At 32.5% G+C, this 13,048-nt stretch overlaps 1 protein-coding gene across 1 annotated transcript; it reads right to left on the bottom strand.

Annotated features, from left to right (window-relative positions):
* Positions 1-1,600: 1,600 nt before the first annotated feature.
* LOC108459629 (protein SIEVE ELEMENT OCCLUSION B-like) lies at positions 1,601-5,719 on the bottom strand. The gene is made up of 7 exons (XM_017759030.2): positions 5,441-5,719; positions 5,151-5,252; positions 4,639-5,051; positions 3,837-3,919; positions 3,146-3,234; positions 2,572-3,054; positions 1,601-2,488 (listed from the first exon to the last, which is right to left on the bottom strand). Exons 1-7 carry the CDS (start codon positions 5,612-5,614, stop codon positions 1,886-1,888), a joined length of 1,947 nt encoding a protein of 648 aa, XP_017614519.1. The 5' UTR covers positions 5,615-5,719; the 3' UTR covers positions 1,601-1,885.
* Positions 5,720-13,048: the final 7,329 nt, after the last annotated feature.

Below are 13,048 nucleotides of genomic sequence, written 5' to 3'. Positions count from 1 at the left end.
GTCGCATTGTACCAAATGACTATCCTATCTTTAATATATGTCATACAACTTTTTCCATTTCTACAAACCATTTTGTCTTTAATATATGTATATTTTTTATTTAAATATGCGAAAGGTTCCTATACTTTTTAAATTTTAAAATATAGTCCATATACTTTAGTTTTGAGACATTAAGTCCCTATGTCTTTTTTTTATTTTTTTTATTTGAAAATCTTTATCCCTCCATCATCAATTTTGTTGTCAGAATGGTTAAGTTAATTGTTATAATAAAAGGTAAATAACTTTTTAATCCTCATTATTTATAATTTTGTGTCAATTTGGTCCTTACTCTCTTTTGTATATAAACAATTAAAAAATGTTTCAAAAGTTAAAAGTTATTTGTATTTTCAATAAAAATATTAGAAAATATTTAAAAATTGTGAAAAATTAAAACTCTTTAAAATTTTAAAAATAAAAATAATGTTATTTACTTAGACCTATTAATGATTGGGCCGTGGCTTGGGTCCAAAAAGATTTCAAGTCCAGATTATTTTGGTCCCGCCTATTCAAAAGTTCATTTTATTATTCAAAAAGTAATAAAATATTAAAAATATGTGTTATATTAGTATTTTATAATTTAATTTAATTTAAAAATATTTTTATTATATAAATTGAGCTTGAGCCTGGATGTGCAAGTTGCCCGACCCATAGGCATGTCTTTTAAATTTCTCCATGAATGGTAATAAGATCTTTCCGAACTTTCAGCTATTCATTTGGTCCATATTAAATCAAATTTGAATATTTTTTAAATTTTCAATTAGATTAATTATATATCAAAACTATTTTATATAAATTTAATTATAAAACATGTAAAATATTACTATAAAATAATTTTAAATAATGATACAAACTTTGAATAGGCTCGACTTGGACTGAGTTTGGACAAATTTCTTTTATGTCTTATGGCGAGCCGACCTTAATTTAATTTAAATATTAAAAACATGTTTAAAATTAAATTTTATTATAAAAATAATATAAAAATATATTTTAAATATTTTATTATTTTGAAAAATGAAATAGGATTGAGTGGGGTGAACCAAAAGCGGGTTTGAATTTTGAAATTTTTTTTGACCTTGACAATAACCCAACTAGGCTTGGCCTATGGATAACTCTAAGTAAATAACACTTTTTTTTTTGAATTTTTGGGAAAAATATATTTTTTATATATTTTATATTTAAATATATAGCATTCTAAATATAATAGAATTGAAACGATAATAAATAACACATAAGATGAGATTTTAATTTTACTTTAACTAGGGTCTAAATATAATTCATATTTACATATGAATAAACTAACTGATGTGTTTAATTTGTCTTGATTTGAATTGAATGGTGATTAAATTTTTTGTTAAGTACTCGTTTTACACGGACTCGAACCGTACTACCTCATCCTAGTATATAAAAGAAAATCTACTTACGTAAAAACGAATATGGGACATGCAACAATAATGCAGTGCACTCCTAAGCTTGTTGGGCATTTCCTTGCGTGAGTTGCTTAATTACTGTTTGGGTGGACGTATGTACAAGTTGGCACATTTTAGTATTTTAGTATTTCAAGTTGTAAGAAGAAAAACAAGATATTTCTTGTTGTTTTCAGCTGATAGAGAGATAATTACAACACAACTTAAACAAGTCCTGGACTCTTTCTTCACCAGCCAGAGTTGGTGAATAAGTGGCTGAGCCTCAGATATTATTATTATTCCATGGCATATGCTTAGTAATAACATAGTAACATGGTAGAGCCTTAGGGGCAATACACTTATATCTATTTCCTCTTCTTTTTTTCAATGCTCAAACATGCATTATATATATATATAGTGTGTGTGTGTGTATTATTTGTGCATTACTCAGGACAGCAGCGATAAGTGTAAAACACGTCCATCACTCTGGAACACTCAGGGCAGATCATTATCCCCGGAATCTGACCCATAGCCGGCAGGTGAAGGTTGATGCAGCTATGCACATCCCTGGTTATTAATTTCTTGTACTTTTTTATTCCTTCAAGGAAATGAACCCCGATCATGCCGCTTCTCTCCATCTGCTGGTAGTGTTCCATGATAGTTAGAGCTGTTTTTCCGCTGGTTGTGACCATGGCACCTTGTCCCATGGAGAACATGGCCCATTCTTCCCCATTCCCGCCGTACCCAACCACTTTCAACGCCTCCTGCATTACCTCATCCTTCTTGCCAAATCGGATTTTGGCGTACAATATGCTCTCCAGTCGACTCCAAAACTGCCACTGTGATTCAGATTGAATAACCAGAATGTCTCGACCCAGCTGGTTCCTCGTTAGGCCTTTGCCTTTGTTCTTCCCCACTCCCAAGTACACAAGTTTTAAGAAAACACCGGCACTTTGTGCAGCATTATTCACTTTCTGGATGAACTCCTGGTTCCATGATATATCCCCACCACCAAACAAGCATACAAGTGTCGCCTCGCTATTTGTCTAATGAATCAGAGTAGCCATTAAGCACCCCAAAAACTGAACCAAAAATAAATACAGAAATTTAGAGATGAAAAAAAAAATACCCATGATTCTATGTCTATGCCACTGTCACCGGGAAGGATAAGTTGATCAAACAGCGAGTCGAGCGTCCAAGTCTTTCGCTCGTCCAATTTCTTCCACTCCTCATCAGTGAAAGGGAAGGCCCGCTTACCCCATGTCCACAACATAGGGAGAGCATTTAGGCATGTTATTTCCCCTCCTTCAGTCACCGACACAGCAATCGCTTCCTTTATAAAGTGCCAATCCCTCTTGATGTACTGAATGACTTCTTTAATCCTGGGTGGAAAAACCGCAATCCATTTCATCATTTGTCTCAGCTCCAAAAACCTTGCCTCTGCTTTGTCATCGTATGCCAACGATCCCACGATTGGGAGCCACACGATTTCATACTTGCCCTCATTCTCTTCGTACAATCTCTCGAGAACCTTAATTTCTTCTATGGAGATGTTGAGATCCGATATCAGAAATAACACATGCTTGTTTCTCAGTTTTTCAGAATCCTGTACCTGTACCCCCAAACAAATCAAACCTCAAAACCCCAGATTTTGAAACAATGAATCCCACAATAATCTGCAGTGGTGTGTAATTTGAACCAACCTCAATACATTTCTTGATTTTTGCTATCAGTTCCGAAGTACTGATTTCGGACACTTCCTCATACTCAAGTGGAGAAATTTTCTCTGCGCCTGTGATCACACGTAAAATATAAATTACATTTACTCCATTACCAGACACCACGAGAAAATTTCTTATATAAATTTATTAAAAATTGACGTTGAAATGGTAAACATGTCTGAAATATATGTATTTTTTAAATTTATCAAAATATAAAAATATATAAACACTCCCGAAATGATTAATGTGTGACCTCAATTCAATCAAGCATAACATTATAATAATTAGTAATTCGATGATATACGTGTTCACGTAGAAACCACGCATTTAAAACATAGGTGTTAGTTTAAAAATAGCATCCAATAAACAATAAAATATAAAATAATCAAAATAAAGCTTTGATTGAAATAATAAAATTACAAATAACAAATATGATGCATCATTATGGTCTGTGCATTATTGAAGTTTTAGTATATAATATGATTTCGGTTTAAAATTTTACAATTATGACAATTATAATTATATCGATAAATTTAATAATTGATTTGTTAAAATATAAATCGTATAAAAATATATGAAAATGATTTATTCAATTGTATATTTATAATAATTGATTTTATTGTAATTATTAATATAATCGTAAGTTGTAACTTCGGTGAGGAAAAAAACTTACCAATATACTTCATGTTGTCTTGAAGTTGAATACTTATATCCCTTAATTGTGCTGAAAACGATTTTAATTCAACATGAACATCCCTAAAATAGATGAAAAGTAGAAATAAATAAACATATAAATAATTAAGTTAGGAGGAGTTTTAAATTTCTAGAACTTTAATCTCTGCCAATTTTAATTAATCACGGTGTTAACGTATTTCATTAATTATACTTAATTTTGATTAATATAATAATTTTATCATTTAAAGTTTACATATTTCTTAAATCTGATTTTATTCTAAAATTTAACAAATTTAGCCTCAACATTTATAACTTATAAGAGTTAAAATTGTTATTATATGAATTAAATTCATGTAAAATTAACAAAAAATTAACACGGCGATTAATTATCATTAGTTGCTCACTTTGAAATTAACGGGTATTAAATTACTCCGATTTTTTAAAGGTACTAATTTACTAATATCAAAATTGAGAGGCAAATTCAGCGTTAATTAGGCGCATCCAAAGCATTTTATCTCAAGAGAAACGGTGGTGCTTGCGGTACATTCCGAGAAATCAAAATCAAATTGCAGACTGTCTTGCTAAACAAGCCTTGTCTGAATTTGATAATTTACAAGTGTTCGATGATCCTCAAATGATGACACACACTTTAGTGGATTTGGATAAGATTACAAATGTTTTTTCTCTTAATAATACTATTTTGTAATTAGTTTTTGTTTTTTATTATCACCAAAAAAAAATAAAATTTGAGAAGCACCAATAATTAATTAAGTTTGGAGTTGAGGATGGAAGGGGCTTACTCCCTTTTGCTTAAAACGGCTGAAATTTGTAAAACAATGTCGAAGATGTTTTTTGTAGCGTTGAGGTAAAACTCCAGCATCGCCTCCTTCATGGATTCCTGTACTTTTAGGCTGTCGGAGAATTTCAAATTGGTGCGTACCACTTCCAACATACCTTCGGTAAGCCCTGCTTCCGTAAGAGCGTTCAAATCGAGTTTGGGCGAGTGGCCTTTCAGGATTTTAACTAAAAGCTTAGCCATCAGGTCGTCATCACGATGCTTCACCAGCATCGACAACTCCCCGATACTGGAAGCAAAAGCTGCGATAGCTATCACCACTTTGGCGCTCCATGAATAACTGCGAAGCCTTTCCAGCACTGCTGTTCTGGTTTTCTCCAGATTCCCGCTTCCTGCTGCTAAAAGATTGCATGACATCTACAATGGTGCAAGTACAATGCGTTTGATTAGTACATTCATAAATTAATCAAAACATGCATGCAGTGGTTGGTGTAATAATAATTTTGAGACAACAACCTCACAGGAGATATCTCGTATATCATTCAATACTTGACGCATGCCTTGAATTCTCTCCAGGCTGCTGATCATGTTGTCTAACTCTGCAGATTGATCAGTATCCTGCAGCAAATAAAAAGCATTTAAGTGGAGTTACCAACAAAGATAACCCATTTTGACTTAATGAGCTTGACTAGATGTTGGATCAGGCTGAGTGCTGAACCAACCGAGCTAATTACTTGCTGAACAAACTTATTTTTGGAGTAGAGCAAAGTAAAATAACGCAAATGAAATTTTATAAAGCAAGTAACCTTGGAATCAACAACAAATTTGAAAATGCTTTCGACGAGGTCGAGTAGATGTCGGCGAACATCAGGTTCAAGAGTTTGAAGGGAATTAGTTTTATTAGTCATCTGAGTCTGTTGTGATAACTTGTCGAAGGAGTAGTAACGAGAAGGATGAGATGTTTTAGCTTCAGCAGCCATTGGTAGCTCGGAAGGTGAAGGTGGTAGGTCAAGATTCAAGTGGCAGATGCATTCGGACTATTATATACCATATATGGACAACATCATTGCATATTTGACCAATCATGTCAGATATGTGACATCATCATCATCATCATTTAAAGAAAAAGTTAGCTTTCATATTCTTTAGAAAATTGTATGGTTAAAACATGCTCCAACAACTATACTTTTCCTACATTTAATACTTAGTTTTTAGGTTTTTAGATTTTAAATTCAATTATACTTATTAATACTTGTAATTTTCGAAAATTTCTATTCTCACTAAACGATAACAGTTAAATTTATTAAGTTACTCTATTTTCAAAATATAATGCAGCAAACATATTATCATATATATATAATACCATGTTAGTTTATTATTTTCACATATTACTCACTAAAAATCCAGTTAATGGATTAGTGATTTTCATTTGCATCAAGACTGGAATTTCAAAAGTCTAGGAACGTAGAATGACCTAATCGGAGAAGATAGATTAAATCTATAAACATACTCATAGTACATGACTAGTAATTAAATCAAGTTCGTTTTTTTTATATTTTTGGGGCCTTAGGTGAAATAATAAATTGGACTCTTTTTTTTAAAAAAAATTAAAAAAATATAATACAATAAAAGCTAGAAAAGTTTTGGAGCCCTAATAGATAAAGCATTTATGGTAAAAAATTAAAAGCTCTAGGCATTTAATTAATTTGTTTTAGTCTAAAATTATTTTCCCATATTAAAAACTAAAAAAATATTTTTTGGGCCCCTTCCGGCCTTGGGCCATGGGCGATTACCTTCTCAAACAACCCTAAGATAGGACCTGATTGAATTTAATTAAACAGATTTAACAATTATTGTTTTGATCAGAACTAAAATTTTAAAATTCGAAAAGTAGGAAGTAAAATTGAGAAATAAAAGTATTAAATTTGTACAAACAAATGGCATCTACCCATATTATATATGATGACTAAAGATGTTGGTTTATTTGAAGGAATATTTTTGGTCAAGTAAATTAAACTCATACGAAAAGCATATATATATATATATATATATATCTGACATAGCAAAGATAAAGTTGATTATTCTTTGAGTCGGATCAAGAATTTGTATCATTGATGAAATTAAAACTTGGAACTTGAGATATTGCTCCTTTTTTCCTTTCTTTTGCTTTTATGTTAATTATTTACTTTTAAAACTTTTGCATCATATTCTTGCTTCACACCTCAAAACCAGGACCCTTTATATTCTACCAAGTCCCCATCTTATTCAACAAAATTGCAAATAGGAGGTCTCATGGTTTTTAAATTTGGTACTTAGGTTTAATATATATATATATTTGTTTATTTTAGTATTTGAATTTGATAATTATGTTTATTTTGATCTTTATATTTGGAAAATATAAACGTTTGTGTGGCACTTTGAGATAGTTCCATGTCATCAAATTCAGATGGAATCCAAGTTCAGAGGCCAAAATGGACTTAATTGTCAAGTTTAAGTATGCAAACTGAACAAAAAAAAAAGTGAACTTAGTTAAAATTTATGTATAAATTATTATTTTAACTCATTGCAAGAGAAATTCTAATTTCCTTTTAATGTATCTTAAAAATACATATTTTGCTTACGAGACTTTGACGATGTTGACATTGAAATTTTGAGTATTCAGATTCAACCCCCATCATGTGTTAATATCATATGTAGGTTTTATCCCGGTTTATTCTAGATTTCGATCTCACTAAATATGAGTTTTGTTCGGATTTATTCTAATTTTCAATTCAATTATGATTTATACTAAATTGATTTTAATTGTAATTGAGCGAAAATATATTATTTATAACAGTGTATTATGCTAATATTATTTTTAATATATATATTAAGAGATCAACATTTACAATTTCCTTTTTGTTTTCAGTTACAATTTAATATCTCTTTCAAATTTCGACTCAGAACTCAAATATCAATATCTATTTACTTATATATAAAAGGAATGACATTTTTCTATGACATTTTTCTTTAGTTGACATGTGGCACCTCACAATGCTTTTTTTTTTTTACATTTAGGAATATGGTTAAATTTTAGTTTTGGTCCTTATAATATATTTAAATTTGAGATTTAATCTCTATACTTTAGTTTATAGTATAATTTATAATGCTATTAATTAGCCCAAATAATTAATATCGTTAACTTTTCAATTAAAACATTAGATGGTTATGTATAATTTGAATACCCTAAGAGTCTTATAGATTGATAGGTAGGGGTGGGAAAAACTTAATTCAATTTAAAAAATCTTCTTTTTTCTTTTTAAAATTCGAATTCATTGAATTGAGTTATTTGATTTTTTTTGAACCAACCCGATAAGTAATTTGGGTTTTCGAGTTTGAGTTGAGTTGAATTTTACAACTTGAATAATTCGAATAATTTGAATAAATCAAATAACAAGTTGATATAAATACCCTTAGATCATTGGAAATTTTCAAAATGTGTATGTTGGTCATTCTCAAAACTTTAAAATTCAAATAATCTTCTAAACTTTAAAATTTTATAAAAATATATACAAACTCCACAAGTTAAAAAATTAATTTTTTACAATATATAAAAAGAATAATTTATATATATTTTTTAAATTTCAAAATAATAAATTTGAGGACTTAACAAGTAAATTATGAAATGAGTATCTATATATATATATATATATATATATATGTGTGTGTGTGTGTGTGTGTGATATTTAAGTTTTTAAAACTCAAAATTTAGTTATATTGTTAATAAGATTACAATATGGTCGGTTTAATTTTTTTGAACTTAAACAAATTTATTCGACTCGACTAGAATTTCATTTCACCTAGCTCAATTAGAAAATTTTCAAGTAAAGTTAGGATGATAAAATAAGACTCATCAACTTGACTAACTCAAAACTTTTTCACTCGATTTGGCTCGATTCGATCAAACGCTCACCCTACTAACAAATGATTTCCCATTTTTGTTAGGTTTGCTGTCTGTGACAGCCCTAATTTGGCCCTAGTCGAAAAGTGGTTTCGGGACCACAAAACCGAGTCATAAAAATAATTAACCGTTATAATTTATGCTTACTGTATATGTACATGCACGTGTGAAAGTTTCATGTTTTAATTTGGTCAATTGTATGTGAAATTATTAAATAGGACTTATGTGAGAAAATTCTGAAATGTGATAGGTTAATCTTAAGTGGCCTATTAATGCATGTGACAAAGAGGATGGACTTGCATGTCAAATATTCATTTTATTTAGGTAGTGGCCGGCAATGATGATATGTTATATGGAATATATGTATTATTTAATTATAATGGCTTTATAATTTTAATTTAGTAATGAATTAATAAAAGAAAATGGGTGATGAAAACAAAGCTTCACCTTTGTTCTTACAGGCGAAATGTAAGAAAGGAAAGGGGAGAAAACTTCATTCGGTTACCATAGGCTTAAATCAAGCTCAAGAGCAAAGAGAGTCGAAGTTGGATAGGGGAAAAGAGAAAGTAATTGAGTGGCCTTTCTGCAACCGTTCAAGTATATCCGAGGTAAGTTTTGAATAGTCACATTTAGTACGTAATTGATAATGTCTTGATATGTGTATGATAACTGTATGTACTGCGATCTATTGATTCTATTTGAATATAGTTGAGTGACAAATAATTTATGTTTAAGGCTTAAAGCCGAATAGACATTAGAAGTTAAGCTTGGAAAGTAAATGGACATATATTCTTATGTATGTTATTGAGCCAAAAGTTATATGAATGGTGCCCATGTTATGCTATTATTGAATGGAATAAATGAACTATGATTGTGAGATGTTATGTGAATTGAATTTTCTTGCGAATAAGTATGCATGACATTCATGATGTATATCCGGACTTAGGGTCCGCAGCTATGTCTTTGGAATTATATCCGGACTTAGGGTCCGCAGCTATGTCTTGGAATTATATCCGGACTTAGGGTCCATGAGCTATGTCTTTGGAATTATATCCGGACTTAAGGTCCGCAGCTACGTCTTGGAAATATATCCGGCTAAAGTCCCGAGCTTCGAGTGGTATTATACGGGTTTAAATTCCCGAGCTTGTCTTTGTAATTGGTTTCAAGTCCTAAGACCTAACAAGCTTAATGCCAGTAAGTTAAGTAAGATTACGATATTGAATGTTTTCAGTAAACCATCGTCAAGTAAGTACTATACATTTAAAATGTTCAGGTACGTATTACTTACTCATCGATGAATTGATTTCGAAGTGAATCATTAGCATCAAAGAAGAATATATATATATAAATATGATTGATGGTTATATTTGTGAATATGAGAATGATTTAATCGGTCATGGTATATTTGTATATGAATTATATGTTAAAATTTCTTTATGTACTCATGTACATTCAGTCAATGATTTTTGTGAATTATTAGTACTAAAGAATGATACTTAAGTGTGAATGAATGTTTTGATTTTCGATAAGTCTTTAATTGTTTGTGATGCTTAAAACTTACTAAGCTTTGAAAGCTTACTCTGTTCTTTATTTCTCTGTTTTATAGATTGTTGATTTTGGCCACCGACTGGGGATCGTCGTGATTCATCACACTATCGATCTTTTGGTATAGTTATATTTTGGACTCGATATGGCATGTATAGGTTAGGCTGATGATAACTATGTTTTGAAATTATAAATATTTTGGCTATACGAAAATGGCGTATAACTTAAATATTAGTATGTATTTCAGCTCGATCTCTGTTTATGTTTATTGACACTGTGAATGAGATAATTAAATGTTTAGTTCGGTAATACCTCTTAACCTTAATCCGGCGTTTGGATTCAGGTTAGGGGTGTTACATTTTATTAGTATCAGAGCTACGATTTAGTCGATTCTAGGTCTAAGGTTGAGTGTTTGAGTCTAGCTATACATCCATATAGTATTAATACGGTAGTATGATGAATTCTGACAGTTAAAAATGTGTTTTCGTATAGTAATGGATCCCGATCCCAATCGAGTGGTAGCCGATGATGTTGAGAGTGTAGCGCCTGTTCCCACGCATGGGACAGTGCCGATGGACTCTCAACCTATTGCAAGCAATCAGAACGAGGAGGCTAGATAGGCCTTTTATAGTGTGATGAATAATTGGTTCAACCAATACATTCGAACTAATACGGCTGTTCCACAACCCCCACTCCCGAATAATACACCCCCTGCACCTACGATACCTCCGGTAACTGATCAGACGAGGCTAAATAAGTCTCCGGTAGACAGAATCCGAAAGCACGGGGCTACTGAATTTAAGGCTACAGATAGCGATGATGCTGAGCAAGCTGAATTTCGGTTGGACAATACTATCTGAGTATTCGATGAACTATCTTGCACACCTGATGAATGCCTGAAATGTGCCATATCTCTGCTACGTGATTTTGCTTATTATTGGTGGAATACATTTGTTTCTTTTGTGCCCAAAGAACGGGTGACGTAGGAATTCTTCCAGATTGAATTTCGAAAAAAATATATCAGTCAGAGGTTCATTGATAAAAAACGAAAAGAATTTCTTGAGCTTAAACAGGGTTTCATGTCAATTACTGATTATGAACGGAAGTTTGTCAGACTCAGTAGATATGCTCGGGAATGTGTATCGTCTGAGGCTATTATGTGTAAACGTTTTGAAGATGGGCTGAATGAAGATATAAAGATGTTTGTTGGCATTTTTGAAATACGAGAGTTCGTAGTACTTGTAGAACGAGCTTGCAAAGCCGAAGAACTTAGTAAAGAAAAAAAAAGCTGATGTCGAAGCTGGAGAATTTCGTAAAAGATCTTCAGGAAAGTCTTTTCAGCAATCATCGAAGAAATTTCGAGATGATTCAGGCCGATCAAAGAATATTTCAAGTTTTTCCAGACGAGACCATGATCGACCCCCTGTGAGTACACGAGCCATTTCAGTTGCCAATGTTGGAAACGAACGTCGGGACAGAACCGAGTGCAAGTATTGTGGTAAATGGCATTCGGGGAGTTGTAGATTTCATGATCGCTCCTGTTATAAATGCGGGTCAGCCGACTACTTTATCAAAAATTGCCCGAGATTATCCGAACAAAATGCGAATCAGAGTGGGAAACCGAGTAATACTACAGCACGAAGTAGACCACCTAGGAATACGGGGAATGCTAGCGGCGGTCAGAGAGGGTCTAGAGATGTTACAACCAGATCCGAGGCTCGTGCTCCTGCTAGAGCTTATGCTATCTGCACGCGAGGATGCTTCATCACCGGATGTTATTACCGTACTTTTACTCTTTTGATCTTGATGTGATTGCTTTGATTGACCTGGTTCTACTCATTCATATGTATGTGAGACTTTAGCATCCAAGAAGACTTTATCTGTTGAGTCTCTTCGAGTTTGTTATTCGAGTGTCGAATCCTTGGGTCGTTATGTGCTTGTTGATAAGGTGTGTAAGAAATGCCCCCTAGTAGTCCGAGATTACTGCTTTCCGGCCGATTTGATGCTTTTACCATTTGATGAATTTGATGTTATCCTCGGTATGGATTGGTTGACCGTACATGATGCAGTTGTGAATTGCAAAAGTAAAACCATTGATTTGAGATGTGCAAATAATAAGATAATCCGAGTTGAGTCTACTGATTGGAACGGATTGCCAGCAATAATAATATCCTCGATGTTAGCTCAAAAATATGTGAGAAAGGGGTGTGAAGTGTATCTTGCATACGTACTTGATAGTAAAGAATCAGAAAAGAAGCTTGAATCAGTGCTAGTGGTTTGTGAATATCCGGATGTTTTTCCCGAAGAATTACCGGGGTTACCACCTGATCGGGAAGTAGAGTTTGGCATTAAATTTGTACCTGGGACTACACCGATTTTGATAGCTCCATATCGTATGGCACCAACCGAATTAAAGGAATTGAAAGCTCAGTTGTAAGAGTTGACGGATAGAGGTTTCGTTAGACCGAGTTTATCACCTTGGGGTGCACCAGTGTTGTTTGTGAAAAAGAAGGACGGAACCATGAGGTTGTGCATCGACTATCGTCAGTTGAATAAAGTGACAATAAAGAATAAATATTCGTTACCGCGTATTGATGATTTGTTTGATCAACTGAAGGGAGCCTCGGTGTTTTCAAAAATAGATTTGAGATCGGGTTATTATCAGTTGCGAGTTCGAGACTCAGATATACCTAAAACTACTTTCAAAACGAGATACGGTCACTACGAGTTCTTAGTGATGCCGTTTGGGCTCACTAATGCCCCTGCAATATTTATGGATTTGATGAACCGAATTTTTAGACAGTGTTTGGATCAGTTTGTAGTTGTGTTTATAGATGACATCTTAATTTATTCACGTGATGAAACTGAACACGCCGAGCACCTGAAATTAGTGTTGCAGATTTTATGGGATAAGCAGTTATATGCTAAA

The sequence above is a fragment of the Gossypium arboreum genome, chromosome 4, assembly GCF_025698485.1.
Source record: "Gossypium arboreum isolate Shixiya-1 chromosome 4, ASM2569848v2, whole genome shotgun sequence".
Lineage (NCBI taxonomy): Eukaryota > Viridiplantae > Streptophyta > Magnoliopsida > Malvales > Malvaceae > Gossypium > Gossypium arboreum.
The sequence above is the reverse complement of the archived record's forward strand: the minus strand, read 5'-3'. Positions and strand labels throughout refer to the sequence as shown.